At 34.2% G+C, this 19,589-nt stretch overlaps 1 protein-coding gene across 6 annotated transcripts; it reads left to right on the top strand.

Moving 5' to 3' along the window:
• Positions 1-12,132: 12,132 nt before the first annotated feature.
• Positions 12,133-17,049, top strand: LOC144546260 (RNA-binding KH domain-containing protein). Of its 6 annotated transcripts, XR_013508732.1 has the most exons (10): positions 12,133-12,311; positions 12,679-12,989; positions 13,831-13,968; positions 14,078-14,117; positions 14,219-14,301; positions 14,397-14,474; positions 14,564-14,617; positions 14,702-14,830; positions 15,780-16,928; positions 16,963-17,049. XR_013508732.1 is itself a non-coding variant. In XM_078294804.1 (9 exons), the coding sequence occupies exons 2-9, from the start codon at positions 12,738-12,740 to the stop codon at positions 16,734-16,736; spliced, it is 1,731 nt and encodes a 576-aa protein (XP_078150930.1). In that variant the 5' UTR covers positions 12,133-12,311; positions 12,679-12,737; the 3' UTR covers positions 16,737-17,049. The 6 variants fall into 6 exon arrangements, 5 of the variants coding, with proteins under 5 accessions (XP_078150930.1, XP_078150943.1, XP_078150951.1 ...); XM_078294804.1 differs by having other exon boundaries at positions 15,780-17,049; XM_078294817.1 differs by having other exon boundaries at positions 12,683-12,989; positions 15,780-17,049.
• Positions 17,050-19,589: the final 2,540 nt, after the last annotated feature.

The raw sequence follows: 19,589 nt of genomic DNA on the forward strand, positions 1-19,589 counted from the left end.
ACAGAAAAAAAAAAAAACAGAATTAAAAAAAACAGAATTAATAAAACGGAAATTAAAAAACAGAATTTAAAAACAGAAATAAAAAAACCGAATTTCAAAAATAAAATCTAAACTATTTAAAACAAATCTAATTACTTTACATATTCAACAAAATAAATCTAACATCTTTTATTAACCTATTAAAAATAAATCCGAATTTCAAAAATAAAATCTAACCTATTCAAAACAAATCAAATTACTTCACATATTCAAAAAAATAAATCTAACATCTTTATTTAACCTATTAAAAATAAATCCGAATTTCAAAAATAAAATCTAACCTATTCAAAACAAGTCTAATTACTTCACATATTCAAAAAAAAAATCTAACATCTTTATTTAACCTATTAAAAATAAATCCGAATTTCAAAAATAAAATCTAACCTATTCAAAACAAATCTAATTACTTCACATATTCAAAAAAATAAATCTAACATCTTTTATTAACCTATTAAAAATAAATCCGAATTTCAAATTTCAAATATAACCTATTCAAAACAAGTGTAATTACTTCACATATTCAAAACAAATCTAATCTAATATCTTTTATTAACCTATTAAAAATAAATCCGAATTTCAAAAATAAAATCTAACCTATTCAAAACAAATCAAATTACTTCACATATTCAAAAGAATAAATCTAACATCTTTATTTAACCTATTAAAAATAAATCCGAATTTCAAAAATAAAATCTAACATCACATATTCAAAAAAATAAATCTAACATCTTTTATTAACCTATTAAAAATAAATCCGAATTTCAAAAATAAAATCTAATCTATTCAAAACAAATCAAATTACTTCACATATTCAAAAAAATAAATCTAACATCTTTATTTAACCTATTAAAAATAAATCCGAATTTCAAAAATAAAATCTAACCTATTCAAAACAAGTCTAATTACTTCACATATTCAAAAAAAAAATCTAACATCTTTATTTAACCTATTAAAAATAAATCCGAATTTCAAAAATAAAATCTAACCTATTCAAAACAAATCTAATTACTTCACATATTCAAAAAAATAAATCTAACATCTTTTATTAACCTATTAAAAATAAATCCGAATTTCAAAAATAAAATCTAACCTATTCAAAACAAGTCTAATTACTTCACATATTCAAAAAAAAAATCTAACATCTTTATTTAACCTATTAAAAATAAATCCGAATTTCAAAAATAAAATCTAACCTATTCAAAACAAATCTAATTACTTCACATATTCAACAAAATAAATCTAACATCTTTTATTAACCTATTAAAAATAAATCCGAATTTCAAAAATAAAATCTAACATCACATATTCAAAACAAATATAATTACTACACATCTAACAAATCTAATATAAACTAAATAAATCTAACAAATCTAACATAAAATAAATCTTATAAATCTAATTACTTAACAAATTTAATAAATCTAACATTCAATAAATATAACAAATCTAATTACTTAACATTCAATAAATCTAACATAAACTAAATCTAACATTCAATTTATATTCTAAATTTTTTCTACAAAAATAAATCTAACATTCAATATTTCAATCTAACAAAATGTAATCTAACAAAAGTTAATGTTACCTTTTTAATTTCGTGGGAAAATCTTCGAGAATACCTTCGTAATTCCCTTTCCGTTTGCGTGTTTGTATTTGCGTATTTGTTAAATTAACAACTATTTTTTTTAACAATAAAATTAAAATTGGAGAATAATAAAAATATTGAGATTGAGATTGAGAGAATGAGAGATGAAAATATTGAGAGAGATGTGAAAATTTGTAAGGAATGAGTGTATATTTATAGAATTTTGTTTGGAGGGATTAAAATTTGAATTTAAAAAAAAAAAAAAAAAAAAAAAAACTGAAAAAAAAAATGGGTAGGGGTCCGGGTACAAAGTGGGGATGTGGGGCATGGGGGGAATGGGGGGGAGAATTTGAGTTCAAATTTCGAATTTTAGACCCAAAAAAAAAAAAAAAAAAATAAAAATTCTGCCACGGGCTCACGGGCACGGGCACGGGCACACGGTCTCACGGGCACGGGCGTCACGGGTACGGGTTACGGGTACGGGGGTCCGGGTTCTCACGGCATTTTTCGAAAAAACCGGGTCCGGCCCGGTTAATACCCGTGCCCGTGTGCCCGTGTACCCGTGCATACCCGTGGCACGGGCACGGTCCGGTCCGGGCACGGGCACGGGCGGACCGGTCCGGGTTGGGTCCCCGGGGGTATTTACCAATCACTAGCCCTTGTCATTCTTTCCTCTTTCCCTCCTTCCTTTCCTTTCCTGCGCCCCCATCTCTTTTTCTTTCTTTGTTTCCGCCAAGAGAGAAAGACAACGAGAGAGTGAGAGAGAGACAACACAAAACCCTCCCCCGGTGACCGTATTGCCCGAAAACGGAGATTTAGGAAGAGGAGCTCAAACCTCGCACATCCATCCGTTCCATTGGTAATTCCCCTTTCTATTTCTCTCTCATTTCTTGATTCCGTGTTTTTAGGGTTTCGGTGAAAACCCGTAGAATCGTACCAAACTGATTATTTCGTGCCTTTGTTGTTTCTATAGTGTAAATTGATTAATTCCGTGTTCCAAAGTGCAACCAAATTTCCAATTTACGAATTTTCCCAAAAATTGATTAGGGTTTAAATTGTAAAAGTGCCGGAATTTAATAAATTGACCTATGTATAGATCCTAACGAGCACGGCTAGCGGGATTGACGAGCTTACCGAGTCGCGAGATCGCGGACCCTCTACGTGCCCTACGTAACCAGGTGCGGGGGTTCACGGGATCTGTTTTGGGGTTTATTCGTAGAACTAAATAACGGTGCATATTATTATATTTATGTTGATTGCTTGATTTAAATAAACTGTGCATAGCATGTTGAATCTCTGATTGAAAGCATTTGTTGCCGCATTGCATTAATTGTGATATTAGTGTAATTGAATTGTATAACTGTTATGATTCTCATGTTGGTACGGTTTATCGATTGTTGATCTGTCGTTTTGAATAAGTGAGTGGAACCACAGTATGACTTGGATTGATTGTGTGAAGTGAACAGTGTATCATAGTGGAAAGTCTAGCTAGCTACTAGACTTTCATCCAGGACCCTTATGCGCATCTGGAGAATGACCCTAGTGAACCCAGTACCGGTTGGGTAAGGGAAGTGCAGTGTAATTTTAGGTAGAACTGTGGTTCAGTGATTCAGTGAAAGTGTCAGTGATTTCTTTTGAGAAAAGTGGTATTCTGTTCCATTATCGCGGAATATGCCCGTTTATATTTTAAGTGATGAATTGATGAGATTGTATGACTTGAAACCAGAAAATAGAACTGTTAAGCCGGAGGTGATCGATAGTTGATATCTGTACCTCATAACCAGACTTATATATATTATATCTGTGAAACCAAATCTTTCTGGAAATTCGTTGATTGATGTTGATGAGCTGTGAATTGAAATCCGTTTGAATCTATTCCCGGTACATGTGCATTTATTATTATTGGTGAATAAATAAATAGATACCCTTTTGCTAGTGTATTTAGTTCTGGTGATGGATTTCTCACAAATCCAGTAGCCCTTTAAATTCCGCACTGAGAAAAACGGATGACAGGTTTTTCTCACCCCCTCCCCTCGGAGAATTTTTCCCTTTGAATTGAAATGTGCAGGTAAACGCGAGTGAAGTGGGACTCGGGCTCGACACGTGAGTATAGGCCAAACTAATAGGTTATGCCAAACCCTTTTATGCCCATTTTGAATGTGTAGTTGAACCCGTAGTCAGTTATTTTGATGTATAGGTTATTATCGAACCGTATTATGTTATAAAACCCTAACGGTATGTTTTAAATTGTTGTTATGACTTAAATGTTGAAATTGCATGTTAAATGTCATTAAAATTTCTAGTGAATGGGGAATAATTGTTTAATTATACGGGAATTTGATCGGGTTTGAAAACGGGATGAAATTTCACGAAAATGGGCAAAGGAATGAAAAACAGTACCCTTATTGCGGGCCGCAATAACCCTATTGCGGGCCGCAATGAGAGTAGACAGAGGGAAATTCGCAGATTAAAATCCAACCAGGTCATTGCGGGCCGCAATGAATGGATGCAGAGGCCAACCAGGTCATTGCGGGCCGCAATAAATTCATTGCGGGCCGCAATGAATGGAGGCAGAGGCGATTTGCAGAGGCTGGAAATTTTGGAATTTGTTGCGGGCCGCAACAGCCATATTGCGGGCCGCAATGGGTTCTGAAAAATGCTGTTTTGGGTATAACTTAGCCAAATTAAATCGGATTTGAACCAAACTTATTTTAAATCAAATCATATGATAATTTGACTAATCTGGGCCGTCGGTTAAAGGATTTTCATGAAATTTGACTTCTCCGAAATAAAATTTTCCGGGCTCTATTGAGCGGTGCTTCGTAACCTCAGACAACGCTCGCAGGGGGCTGCCACGCCCCTGCCACCCCCCGCATACTCCTAAAATCAGGCCCACATACATAAACGTAACAATATATATATATAAATCCGCATATGCGTCCGCATACCGCATATGCGGTATGCAGTGGTCTTCCGCATGCATGAACAACACCGCATTTTAAAACAAAACTGCGCGACACCCTGTTCCGGGGTGTGACACATGCGTTCTCTCGATTTCGGGTTAGGTCTTTGATTTATTTGTGACCATATGTCAAAAGAATATGAAATAAGAAATAAGAAGATAGAGGGTCAAAAGCATTGGTTGCCCCATGCTTCTTCGAAATTTAGTGTAGATCGGGAAAAGTTAACGCAATCAATCTTCTGTCTACAATTTTTTTAGAGTAATTATATCTTCCCCCGTGCTTCCATCCCCCGTTCTGTCCCCCGTCAACTCCAGTCAACGCGCATAACTGTCAAACTCAAAATCGTAGCAATCTCGCTCGTACGATCCCATCTCTCTAAAAAGAAAAAAAAAATACCAAAATATGATCTCCTCTCTCAAAGTAGTAGCAAAATAAAATTCCTTCTTTTTCTCCAAAATCACATCACGCTCTGCCGTCTTTACTCCACCGCTAGCTCCGCCGCTGATGATCTTCTCCCGCTTTCTCCATCAGAGCCCTCTGACTTCTCCACTCTCCTTCGTCTCCGGCTCAGCGTCTCACTCCTCTCCTCCTCCTCTGATCCTCTCACCTCGGTCTCCGTCTCGGTCGCCGATGAGTCGATCTGCCTCTTGAATCACTATCTTCGGTCTGAAGGTGGAAAACACGGACTCGATCTGTCTGGATCAGCTTCAAACTTTCTAGCCTGAGCGAGAAATGCAGAGGAAAGGAAGGTAGAGGTCAAGGTACTGATTCTATGTGATTAGAAGACGATCTTGTTGATTTTGCAAATTCTCTAGTATCAAATCACTATTTTGCATAGATTTGGTACTTGTTATTGAAATCAGAGGTAAATCTGAATTAATGAAAAGGTTTTTTCATGTCAGAAATTAATCAGTGATTATTGACATTTAACCCTAGAGATAGGGGAATGAACAGTACTGGTGTACATAAACTAGTTCAATATAGTTTTGACATGATTTCTTTTGGTTAACTGTTTAATTAAGGCTTACCTTAGACATTGGACTTTTTAAGCTTCTCGTTTTTCTTGCTGAATGTTGCATGTTTGTGCTATAGATCAAGTGGTAGCTTCTCTATTTAATTTTTCTTTTTTTTTTGAGATTTGATAGTTATTATACATTGTGATCTCTTATACTACTTCCAAGCAGGTGTTGATCTGTAGAGGATGAAAGGAAAAAAACTACGCAAGGTGCTGAAGACAAAGATACTTATGGTTACACCCCTCATCTATTATTATCTTATTTGTTAATAATTTGGTACGATTGGTATGGCCATCAAGGAATTTAGTGAGATGCACTATATGTATCAAGTGCAATTTTCAATTATTTGTATGTGACAATTTCCTCTCTTGTCAGAGGAACCGAATGAGGATCTGATGATTGCTTTGAGGAAATGAGCTGAAACTGAACCCAAATATCTTGTAACGTTTGTTCAAAATGATGCCACTGACTTGAGACATCATTTTCCATGTGGTTTTGGTGCCACCTGTATTGTTCATGTGTTCTTTAGAATTCAAAATTAGTGTATTTGTGTTTATAAGGTGTACATATTTTATTTTTGAGGTGTGAATACTTGATAGTTTTGATGTAAATATCTGATATAATAGGCATGAGACAAAATGTACTTTCTGTTGTATGAGGTGTACATGTTTAATTTGTGCAATGTAAATACTTGATTTGTTTGATATGAATACTTGATATACTTGTTTGATCGAAGGTTGTACTTGTTAGTGTAATAATCTAGAAGTCAATAATACGATAATTTATCATAAAGCTTTGTTTATGAATTGGATGATTAATATCATTTTGTTGCCTTGAGTATTATTGAATTTATGGATCATTTCGAGTTCATGACTGAAATTGTGAAACTCCATAATATAGATAATATATACTCTTAAAAAGTCACTGACCAAGGTAATTAGCAGGAACACTAATTACCGCGATAAGGTTAGTATGTGGATTAAAAGATGGTTAAGTTTTACAAACCACCTGACACGAGATGTCATTTTAATCACATAGATACATGTTCTAGGAACATGGTATTTGACAGACCCCGAATGAAACATTAAATAGAATTGTGTTCGTGTCATTTATGTTTTCATTCAGTGTCAAGTTCTACAGTATGAGGTATTCATTTTTCCTACTAAGAAATGTATATGTGTGATTGTTATCAAACGCTGTCGGTAAAATGCAATTATAACGGTAGCTCTTCGGTATACATGACTTAGCTGAGGTAGTGATGGTTTACCAAGAATACTATTTGTCCCTCGTATCTCTATACGAGCTATAGCATCACTGGGCCCCTTGATAGAGTAAGATTATCTGCTAGCGGTATAATTACAAGAGTAATTATATTTGATAATCTGCTCAAGATCAAGAAAAGATTCAGTTAGCAAGGATGACACACATCTACCTTGAAACTAATCTGATAGCTATGAGACAGAAGAACAGACACAAGTAAATTGTTTATTGGATCGTGATATTGTACTGTACAACATCATCTGTGTAATTGGATGGTCATGATGTGTTGCCAGATGCCGCTCATGATTATAGAAGTTAAAACAGTTTTAACTCTGTTTACCAACATAACACAGATCCTATTGGGTCACACCATATAGGAGTTAATCGGAGAATCTTATTGTGATTGATTATAAATTGGTTATGATCAATAGTAAGATGGTTATAATTAATTATACGTGTTATAATTAAATTATAAATGTTATGTAAAAATAACAAGCAAAAACATTGGTTAATTTATAAACGTGTGTGACACGTTGTATAAAAGTTAACCGGTTAATTTATAAATGTGCACGACACATTGTATAAATTACCGAAACAACAACCGCAAGAAAAATATATATAATTGTTCAGAATAATTATACGAACATTATTTGTGTTCGGGCCGAGGGCATTCGGGTCTTTTCAGATTCGTCCTTATCCGCATGATATGTCATCGATACCGAAACAAACAACCGCAGAAAAATATATATAATTGTTCAGAATAATTATACGAATATTATTTGTATTCGGGCCGAGGGCATTCGGGTCTTTTCAGATTCGTGCTTATCCGCATGACATGTCATCGATCCTATCCAGATGACACGTCATCGATCCTATCCAGATGACACGTCATCGATCCTATCCAGATGACACGTCATCGATCTTATCCACATGACATGTCATCCTTATCCATTCAATGGCATATCTTGTAAATAGGCCGAACTTGGAGGGCATTTTGGTCTTTTGGCAACCGACCCTAAACCCTATAAATAGGGGTGGAGGGGTAGAGAGAAATTTGCTAATTCACTCATACCGTTTCGTGTCGAAACGGATCGGTATTTTCTCTCTTTTTCGGTTTCTCTCCCAAATAGTGTTTCGGTTGAGAAAAGAAAGTTATACGTAGTTGACGTATAATCTTGCGGGTTGTTGTGAAGTATATTTACGGGATCGATGAATAGTGTTTTACCGAATTTCGCGGTATGTCAGTTTTGCATATTGATGAAACTGAGCAACCGAAAATTCGTGTTTACAGGTTTTCATCTTTTTCCTGTGAATAGTGTTTTTGCATAATTTCGCGGTTTACGGTATTTCTGGCAGAAGAAATAAACCGCTCTCCGGTTAGTCCTGGTGGATAACCGATAAAGGTATCACACGTGTGATACTCCGAGTCGATTCCTTCCCTGGTGAGGCTCTACTCGCTCGGTCTGCATTCCAACTGTGATTTGGAAACAAGGTATAAATATGCTATATTAATCTATTTAATTGGTAAGTAGATTAAAGTTTTAGAAATCAATCATGGAGTATATCTGTAAAAGGATTAAATTGGGTTTTGATGCCAAAGGAATACTGAAGGTGGACCGCCTTGGAAAGTTTCCTGACATACCCCGTTTAATCCTGAGCTTAAGTTGGCTGTAGAAATTTTTGTTCTACGGTCATTCCGCAACTTAAGCCTAAACGGGTTTTGGTTACAGCACCGTGAAACCCCAACAGTACTACTCATCTAGCAAAGACTAAAGTTTCAAGTACTATGTTATTTGCAAAGAATAAAGCTTCATTAATAGTGAATTAGGCCAATGCATACTAAGTACTAAGAAATGACAGAAAAATCAAAATTTGAAAAAAATAGAGGCATGACTACTTAATATTTTAGTTATTAATACTTGATATCTTAGACATGAATAATTCAATATTTATGTATGAATACTTGATATCTTAGATATGAATAGTTCAAAGTATATGTATGAATGTTAGATATTTTAGGTATGAATACTTCAACGTATATGTATGAATACTTCCCATATTACATGTTAATTTCATCAATTTTCAAAAAGAGATTTGTAACAAAGTACATTTATCTAACAATATGTTGAAATAAAATGCTCTACAACGTAAATATTCACACATCAATGCACAGGTGCAAATACTTTCTATTAAACTTGAAAAAAAATTAGCTTGGCTTAGGGTGGGGCTGAGCAACCGGCCTAACTCTCTAAAATCTGAATCCTCAGCGGATTGTGTGGTGAATGGTTTATTAACCAGGCCTTAGAATGTGTCACCCCGTTTCTGAAATAAGGGCTCAAAGAGATGTATGAATGAATACTTGATGTTTTATGTATGAATACTTCAACGTATATGGATGAATACTTGATATCTTATATATTAATACTTCAATGTATATGTATGAATACTTTAATGAAGTATGTTTTGTTTATTTTAAATATTGTTTTTGTTCTCTATTTTGTAACATTTCAATTACATGATCTGTAAACTTTAATATATTATTTTTGTTTCGACAGTGAAACATATATGGATAAGTAATGTGTCCATTTTTTTTTTTACACTTGCATGACGAGGATGAATATTTTTTCGATGAGGTATTAATACTTTCTCGATAAGAGATGAATACTTGTGCAACGGACAACTCAAAAGTATGTCATCATGGATCTCATTTGAAAGATAAAATTGTGTAGAAAACGTTCGTGGTTTTAGATTTGCAAAATTCCTCACAGATCGTCAGAAATATTGGTTAGATTGAACGGAGAGAAAAAAACCACCTCTAAACACGTGTAAAGGATGGATGAGTGATGTGTTCAGTTTTTATATTTGCACTTGCACGACGAGGATGAATATTTTCTCAATAAGAATGAATACTTGTACAACGGACAACTCAAAAGTATATCATCATGGATCTCATTTTAAAGATAAAATTATGTCAAAAACATTCGTGGTTTTAGATTTGTAAAATTCCTCACCGATCGTCAAAAATATTGATTAGATTGAACGAAGAAAAAAAATCCCACTTCTAAAAACGTGTCCAGTTTTTTTTTAAATACTTGATATATTAGGTATGAATATTTGATGTATTATAGATGAATACTTGATGCATTATAGATGAATACTTGCGCGCGCCAGTTGTAAAATCTTTCAAATATTATGTGGTCCTCAAATAGTAAGTGGTCCCCTTAGGTAGTTAGTAGTTATTGAAGTAGTTAATGACTGTGGGATGAAATGGGGGATTGTTACGGGGGATATCTAGATGCCCCCTTTTTTTTATTCTTTACAAACTTGATTTTGTTGTTTTCTCTTCTCGTCAATTTCTTTGTTTTATTTCCGTTACAAAATTAGGATCAGTAATTTATTTTTCTTCTATGTGGCTTGCTTTAAATATTCCTTGATATTCATGTAATACACTTTCTATTGATTATGTTCCTCTTTTTGGAGAGCAATTCTATTGATTATGATTAGGGAGGGCAAACTCAGGGGCCAAGATGCTAAAGTTCCTTCTACTGGCATTGCTCATTGCCAAAGACTGTCATAGGTATAGCCGTATAGGTACAACTTACTAGGGATACTACTCTTGTAACACATACGAACTCACAAGCTTTTAGTTAAGAAGGAACATAAAAGTAAATAGAAACTCAAAAACTTGACGAAAGCAGGTGCTTAACTTGCCGGTACCGATTCTAGTCACAGCTCATCAGTACCTGAACCCCAACTGGTACAGTATCCCATGTCAATAACTACTACCTCATACTCATTATTTCCATGTATTAGATTGGTTGTGCATTTTCCTGCTTCATCCACAATTTTTGAATGATTTGAAATGCATACCGGTTGCTACATATAACAGTTTTGATATATCATGAAGTTTTTTATCTGTTTTACAAACCATAATGAAAAGAGTACTTCGAGTCAATATTATGCCAAGCTGTTTTACCCATCAGTAAAGGACACTTCTATGGACAAGCAGAAACATGTTTTTTTAAATTATTTTTACAACTTCTAGTGACAATTCAGAAGTTCAAATTTTAAAATTCAAAGGATAGCACTGTGACTGGTACAAAATTGCACCTTATTTGGATAATAAGTTATATATATATTTTAAAAAACCAACAATTAAACCGGTAAAACCATCGGTTCAACCAGTGAACCGTTGAACTGAAGCTTTAGCGGTTCGATGTCCGGTCCGGTTCTGATAACATTGATATAAAAGACCAAACTCTTGTAATTACTTGGATAATGAAATATAATACATTTTTCCTAAATTGAACTCATTGTTTTTCTAAAATTTGCCATTTTTGTATTTCTCTCGTTTAATAAAATAAAATAAAATTCTTTAGTTTTTGTTCAAATTTGTTATCTAATAGGAATCTTATGATATAAATGTTATATACATATTTGTTGATTTTCTCTAATATTTAATTGTAAAATTAAATTAGGTGCATTTTACCGTAACAAAAATTGCTTGGCGCGTGTTTTACTTAGCTTTTTAAAATAATAAATTTAAATAGGAATTGTTTGATAACTCTATCTCTTTCTCTTTATATATAAGTAATAGTTAGCATCATTCACATAATTCTTATGTTTTAAAAAAGAATTGCATGACATATCATGCAAAACTCTTCCATCTCTCTTCTCTCACCACACATACATAATTTCTCTAAATATTAATTTTCAATATAAACTTGTTCAATGTCATGATATTACTTTTTTCACTGTATAATAATAAGTAAAAAAATATTTTTATAATAATAAAGAATCGAGAAAGTTTAACTTTAAAAAATGATGATCATCATGCAACATTAATTTAATAAAATTTAAATATCACCTATTGCAGAGTAGAACTAGGATGTTCTTAAGCTCACAAGCCCTTACAACTTTTGATAAATTTATACAAGTTTTCTTCTCTTATATGGTGCAGGATATGATACTTTTCCTTCCCTTATTGATTTATGTATGTAACTTGTCTATATTTTTTATATAATTAAAGACAAATTTGAGAAAAAGAAGTAACAAGTATAACTGTATTAAATATTCATAAAAAATATAGAAGAGATACATTATTTTTCTGTTTTTTTTTTCCTTTCAAAATCACATCTTTAATCTAGTTGAACAAAAAGAAAAATAAAAAGTAACAGCTGGCCCAACTAAAACTAAAAAAATATAATAATAGCTGGCCCAATAAAGTTTGCCCTTCTCTCAGCAGCTTATCCCATCGGGCCCCAAATCGCTCTTCTTTCTCCTCTCAACGAAACACACTTCACGCGACCCCCAAATCTCTCTTCCGATCACCAATCAATAACCTCCACTTTTGCGGCTTTGCCAGTTTGCCTTCCAAGAAATCGAATCGGTAAAAGAAACCAGTCACAAACAAACAAACTACAAGCAAGAATCGGCGTAAGTCGGAAGGTGAGTTTAAGCGTTTTTTTCGCGCAAAACGCGGCCAGTTGGTTTGGAAAATCGCTCAATAGTCGGATCCGATCGATAGATAGATTTTCCAAACCATGGCAGCAACAATGGACTGACAATTTTTTGCTATGGTAGAAAGTTCCTAGTTTTAACTTTAAGGTAAGGTAGGTATTTGTTGGTTTATATGAGTGATTGCAATCATAAAAGCTTCAAAAGATATTTCTTGGTTTATATATAAATTAGATGGGTTTAGTGATATTTTTTGGAAGATTGAGACTGATAGTTTCTAATGCACTATTCAGATTTAATACAGTTTTTTGTTTACTGTATTTTAGTATCTCATTCTTCAGTATTATTTATCATTCAGCCAGATAGAAGAGGTGTTAATGCTCTTGCCGGAAAAAAAGAAAGTATAAACTAAAGCAGATGATGGCTTCAAAAACCGAGCAACCTTCTGCTACATCATCTAAGGTCTTTATGTTGAGAGCAAAATCTGGATTTGTCATACCAAAAAATAAACTCTCTGGTTCTCTTGTTCCTTCTTCTAAAGGCAGTACGAAAAATGGAAGTAACACTGCTATTGAGGAAAGTGCGAAACAATCTCAACGAAAGACAAAATTTAGTTCCCGTTTTACCCCTGATTCTTCTGTCAGAAAAAGGAAAGCTTTGGCCTATCAGGTATTTTTAAATGGTATTTTTGCATGTGGTAGTATCTAATTTATGATGGGGTTAATAGTACTCGGCATGAATGATAATATTTACTCTGTATGCTATAAATAAGTATTTGAATGTTTTATGCCCCTGTTATTTCTGAGGCAGCTTGTATGTACTGGTACTCCTGTCGGGATGTCAAGAAAAAAGAGGTCAAAGATCAAGACTACAAATCTTGAATTAACCTCGTAAGATGGTCACACTTAGTGGTAGAACAGTGCTTGTTTAGGTTGACACTTGCGAGCATATACAAATTTGCCTGCATTACTTTGTTGCTTAGACTACCAAGAAAACAGGGTCTCGATCATTACTCTTTTGTTTTACAAATTTACCCCCAATGACTTGGTTGAACAGTTGACAGTTGTTGGTGTGAAAAAAAGGAACTGGTTAATGCTAATTGGATGGAAGTATGGATTGGTTATGACCCTGGTCTTTGCACCTACTGGCTAGCAGATCACCTAAATTACCCATGTAAAAATAATAGCCTAATCTCAATTAGCCTAAATAGTTACTTGAAACACACCACAATTGAAAGTTCCGCAATGTTGACCTACTGAGCTGTTCCAATGGGCATTTGACGTGATAAATCCAAACAGGTTGAAGTTGGGTTGATTTTGTGTTAACAATGGGTCAGATTGAACTGATTCTAAGCAAAGTGCTCGTAGACTTACAATTTGAGGGGTCAGCTTTATGATTTATTGTACCTTTGGGAAACAGGAAAGCAATATGAAATTTACCTTCGGGTTTCTCATTTTAGTAGACTTCCATTTCCAGGTGGTTACTAAGTGATAATTAAATGCATGAGCAGACTCGATTGGATCAAATCAACAAGCGGCTGAAGACATCTGGAGAGCATACTGAAGGAGAGTTTGGGGATTATGAGCCTTCGGTTTCACCTACCGAGGCTCCACGCACTGAGTCTAATGGGAAGCAACTGGATAAAACGGTAATTTAATTTCTTGATCGAAATTAATTTATAATGGAAACTTACATAAAAGGAAAAGAAGATGGCAAGTAATAGTGTTTTAATTTTTTCTTCCTTCTAAAACTTGCAGTATAGAGAACTAATGGATCTTGAAAGACGAGAAATCATTGGTAAGTAACTCTTTAGTTGACTAAGAGATTACCATTTCAACATATATATGTCTTTATCATAAAATTTTGACATGAATTTTAATACATATTATTTTTTGTAGGTGATTTACTTAAACTGAATCCCAGCTATAAGGCTCCCCCAGATTACAAGCCATTGTTGAAAGAAACCAGAATTCCTGTTCCTGTATGTACCTATTATTCTTCTTTTCCTGAGTCTACTCTATGCATTGACATTTTGGAATTAATTATTTATTTCTTGTTATGTTTTGATTTTTGCAGACAAAACAATATTCTGGAAATAACTTTTTTAGGATGCTGTTAGGTGCAGAAAGCAATACACAAAAGAGGCTACAAGATGTATGATCACTTTACTACCATAAATGAGTTTTTAGTATCCTTCCAAGTTCTACTTTAACTTCCTAATCTATTCTATATTTCTCTTTCAGGAAACAGGAGCGAGAATACGAGTTCATGGAACAAAGAAAGGAACTGGGGAGAAGGTAAGTGTGATTATGGAGAACTTATACCAATTGGTTTCTTTCTTTCTTTTTCACTTTTTGAGAAGCCTTCCTTGATTTATGCAGCGTGAAATCACGCAAGAAGACATACAGGAAGCTCCAACTACTTATGAAGATATCTACATAGATGTCAGCGCTGACACTTATGATAAAGTTGATGCTGCTGTTGCTCTCCTTGAAACACTTCTCACTTCAGTAATGCTCTCTCTCCCTCTCTCTTATACATATATACGAGTATTAATCGATTAAAGAGAAAAAAATTTAGCAAGTGAATGTAGGAACACCTAAGCATTCAAACTCTCCACCGTCCATCTTTTTTGTGTGACCATACCTTTTGTATCTCTTCAACATGTTTACTATTTTGCTTGATGTTGCATGGAGGGTACAAGTATCGGATCAGATAACATATGGTTACTGCGATATTCAAGTTTCCAAAATAATAGAATACATTAGATTTACACACATAATTCTTTTTGTATTTTTGCACTTGTGCTCAAAATTGTATTTCTGACATACAAATGCAAAATTTTCACTGTTCAAAGACTAGCATATAAAACCTCAGAAAATAACAAAACAATTTTTTCATTTTTAAAATACTATATGAAATTTTGCAATTTATATGGGCGGGTTTGCAAGTTTCTTCAATGGAAATTACAAGTGGCAAACAGTCAATTGGTAATGAAGTCCAATAAATTTAAGTTTATGAATAAAACATAAGAACTGTTGGTCTGAACTGCTCAACATGATTTTCATATTAAAATGTGCTTGGATACCAAATTTTACCTGTTTTGGATATCAATATTTTGCATATGATTCTGGACCCATACAAAAACAGTGATTTTGTACCTATCTAAAAAGTATTAGTAAAAAATTCTAAAAAATAAAAAATTTGGTCTCCAAGCAAGTTTTTAATATGGAGATCATGTTGAGTGGTTTCTATTCGACTGTTTGGATTTTGAAAACAGAGAAGGATGTGAGGCATGATTGGGGCATTTTAACCCTACTCTATGCATATTTAAATCATACAAGTCCCTATATTTGATGCACATACATGTGCAGTAGCGCCCAAGTTTTGTTGCTTTAGTGGTTTTTCCTTTGGATACTATCATAAGTTGATAAATTAACCGTGGTATCTTCTCTGCAGGCCACTTCTATTCCTGCAACTCCAAAACCTGTTTCTTCTGCTACACCAGCTGGGGTGGCAACTCCCCTCCCTAGTATTCCTCAGTTCTCACCTAACGCTAACCCTTGGTTGCCTCCGAGGGCCCCACCAGGGCCCCTTAACTCTACTTCAATTCCTTCATCTCCAGCGCAACCCCTTCTAACCAACTCTTCCTTCCAATATCGGTCTTATACTGGACAATCCCCTCCAGTAAGACCTAATCCAGTCCTTATGCCTCTCTCTCCTGCTGGACCTGGTCCACATAGGCCGCTTGAATCACCACCTGCAAGGCAGGCTCCAGTCCCCTTTCCACAAGTTAACCATAACTCAACTCCGGGAGCTCCATACCATGCACAGATGCGGGGACCACCTGCTCAACCTGGAGGTATGCACGGTGCACCACCTCAATCCATGGGTCCATTACCACCCCGTGCACATGTGTCACCATACACTCCTATACAAGCACCGAGAATGGCAACACCACTTGCTGCCACATCGAATCACCCTGGAGTAAGACCGCCACCTAGGCCAAATTCTGGTGATTTCTCTTATCAGAATCGGCAACCATATCCTGCATATCAGAATCCAGGAAATCAATTCGGTTACCATACAGCTCCCCGTGAATTTGCTCAGCCACCGCCAAGGCATCATGGTTTTCAATACCCAAACCAACAAAGATCACAAATGGATCCGTATGGGTACTCTTGGGGACCTAATCAACCAGGTCAAAATCAAATGATGCGTAACTATGACCGACCCAATGGTAGAGGCAGTTTCCCAAACCGGGCTTATGGAGCTCCATCGGGTTCCAGAGGGAACCAGTATTATGACCCATTTATGCCCTCAAATGTGGGCCCAGTTAGGCCAAGAAAAGAGAGGAAAGGAGAAGAGGCAGACCCAGAGTATGAAGATCTTATGGCATCTGTTGGTGTGAAGTAACCGATAGTGTATGCATATGTTTTCAGTTTCTTCATATCATGATTTTGAAGGATATTGTAGGATTTGTTTCCGACTCTGTGAAATTTGACAGTTTATTATCCTCTACGTAACATTTCAAAATTTGTCTAACTGACAGGATTCCCAATAGTTAAAAGTTTTTTGTTTGATGTAATAACTTCTGTATGTTTAAATGTTTACATCACTCATATAGGTCTATTGGGGTAAGTAGCATGAAGCAGAAAGCACTTCAGATAGTAGTTTACTTGGAAATGCTTCTGATATGAATGTTAAACGGTAGAGATTTTGCTACTCAGTTGTTTTTGTTGGTTGATTGCTGTTACAAGATAACTTGTGGTGATAAATTTAGAGCTAGTTCTTTAATTCATATAATTAATTTTTTTTTTTTTTTTGAAAACTTGGTAGTAGCTACCAAGGTTCGTGAGGGAGAATCGAACTCTCGACCTTTGGATATAACAACTCTAGGACATTTTTCTTGCCAATTGTGCTACCTCTCCTTTCTCAATTCATATAATTAATTTCGTATGCGGAAGATTGGTGCGATTCATTATTGTTGATCTATACTTTGCTTAATTAAAGCTCCTAACTACCGGATTCGTTGGTGAAAGATCGTTTTATTGGGCCACGGGATAACACTTAGCCTAGTGCCACCTGTGCATCACTGCATGCCGCCCCTTTGATATATTAATTGTTTCTTTCAATTTGGTAACAAAAAAAACTAGAAGTTTCGTTTAAGATGACGACCACGGCACCGGCCATGAGATAATGTCCCCATCAATTGTGGGATATTATATAAAAGATCTATGGTGATTCTTGCACACATGTGTCCACTTCAGAGAACGATAACACAAAGGTAAATTAAAATTATCATAACAAGCAAAAGCAATTTTCTTAAGACAATCGTGCATTCGTCGCTTAAAATATGAAAGGAAAACTTAGAAATGGTAAAAGATGAATAAACTAATTCAAGTTTTATAGTACAGGTGGTTAACAAATTTTTAGTTTATGTTCGATTCTTAAGCCTCTAAATGAATATAGTCAACAAGGTATTTTTTGCTGGAGAATGAATTTTAGTTCACATTTAAAAATTGATTCTTCACCTTCCTAGTGGATCTAGTCCACATTTTTTTTAATTGGAGCAACTATAAATAATATGAATTTTAATCATGTCCTAACCAAGTAAAAATGATATGAACCTAAACCATCAAAATGTACACACAACTGCCCTCTTATTTAGCCCAGCTGACCTTAACTCTAACAATTAGTTGAGTGTGTGATTTTTTCTTCTTCTAAAAAATAAGACAATTAAAATTAAAAAAAAGTTAATTTTTTTTAGAAACAATAAATAAGAAGATTTCTAATTCTCAACTGGTTCTATACTACAATGGTGTAAGAGTTTTATTATATAGAATAGAATAGACCTCTGTTTGGATTTAATATATATTTATATCGAGTAAAAATGCACCATTAGTTTTGTGCCCCAATCATACCCCACGTCTCTATCTCTGTTTACAAAGTTCAAACAGTCGATCTGAACTCTCATCATGATATACATATTAAAATGTGCTTAGAGACTAAATTTTACGTTTTTTATAATTTTTTTACTATTGTTTTAGATAGGTACAAAATCACTGCAGTGATTTTGTATCTATCTAAAAAAATAGTAAAAAAATTCCAAAAAAAAATATAAAATTTGGGTCTCTAAGCACATTTTAATATGGAGATTATGTTGAGCCTCTCGGATTGACTGTTTGAACTTTGAAAATAGAGATAAAGAGGTGGAATATGGTTAGAGTACAAAATCAATGGTGCATTTTAACCCTACTCATTTACATATGATACAGTTTTATCCAACTTATGAGAAATTATCTAGATATTAATCTAAATAAAAAGAATGAATATTGCCTTGGTAGGTCAATCTCCTAAGACAATCATATAGTCTTTCGCAAACTAGTAATTTAATATTAAATAAAATATTATTTAAAAAGAAAAGGAACAAGATGTAGTAAGATAAAAAGACGAGAGGCTCACAATTCTTAGATCAAAACAAAACATTAGTGCTTATCCTCAATTAATTATGCATTATAATGATACAAGGATTTCTTTCTATTTTTAACACACTATCTGTATTCATATATCTAAATATTGTAGAATGTTATTTCGGTAGTTCTACCTAAAAAGGAAAATAATAAGAACACGAGAAAACATGTACAAACGTAGATAATCAAATATTATCTTAATATTTTATTCGATCTTTTTATATTCTTCAAGTTTTTATTTTTTGCAAATTCACGATTGCTTGAAGAACAAAGTTACAGAATGACACAGAATTTGGTAATTTCCTGGATTCGACTTGTTCATAAATTCACAAATTCCATTAAACTTTGCAGGTTTATTGCGTTGCGGGTTGACATCTTCTAAAATTTCATTCTTTTCATCCATTCTATGATTTTTATTTTACTATGGCCACATTTGATCTCCACTCATTTCAAATCTACGAGGTAAGCTGGTAATTAATTGCCAGAACAGTGATTTTAAACAGTTTACAGTGTCAGAAATAAAATACAATAGTGGCAAGCAAAGCTATATAGAGGTTGTCACAATACCGAATTAATGTCGGGTAGAGATTTTAACAGAGCCATTTTGACTTCATGCAGCTCATAGGCTATAGAATGAAAACAGCGTAGCATATGATTTCTGCTCTGCATGAAGCTAAAATTACTCTGTTAAAATATTTACCCATTATTTCGGTAGCGATAAAGGAATGATCCTTCCAAGAGCAAAGTTCTAAAATCTAAACTAAACATAGTTTGCCCATACAATACACTACAGTAA

The sequence above is a fragment of the Carex rostrata genome, chromosome 2 (assembly GCF_964058835.1).
Source record: "Carex rostrata chromosome 2, lpCarRost1.2, whole genome shotgun sequence".
Classification (NCBI taxonomy): domain Eukaryota; kingdom Viridiplantae; phylum Streptophyta; class Magnoliopsida; order Poales; family Cyperaceae; genus Carex; species Carex rostrata.

Bases quoted from the DNA above. Each gene is read 5' to 3' on its own strand.
- LOC144546260 (XM_078294804.1), top strand. From the start codon at position 12,738: ATGATGGCTTCAAAAACCGAGCAACCTTCTGCTACATCATCTAAGGTC. The intron at 13,969-14,077 runs GTAATTTAATTT...TAAAACTTGCAG, and splicing joins GGAAGCAACTGGATAAAACG to TATAGAGAACTAATGGATCT. The intron at 14,302-14,396 runs GTATGTACCTAT...TGATTTTTGCAG, and splicing joins AAACCAGAATTCCTGTTCCT to ACAAAACAATATTCTGGAAA.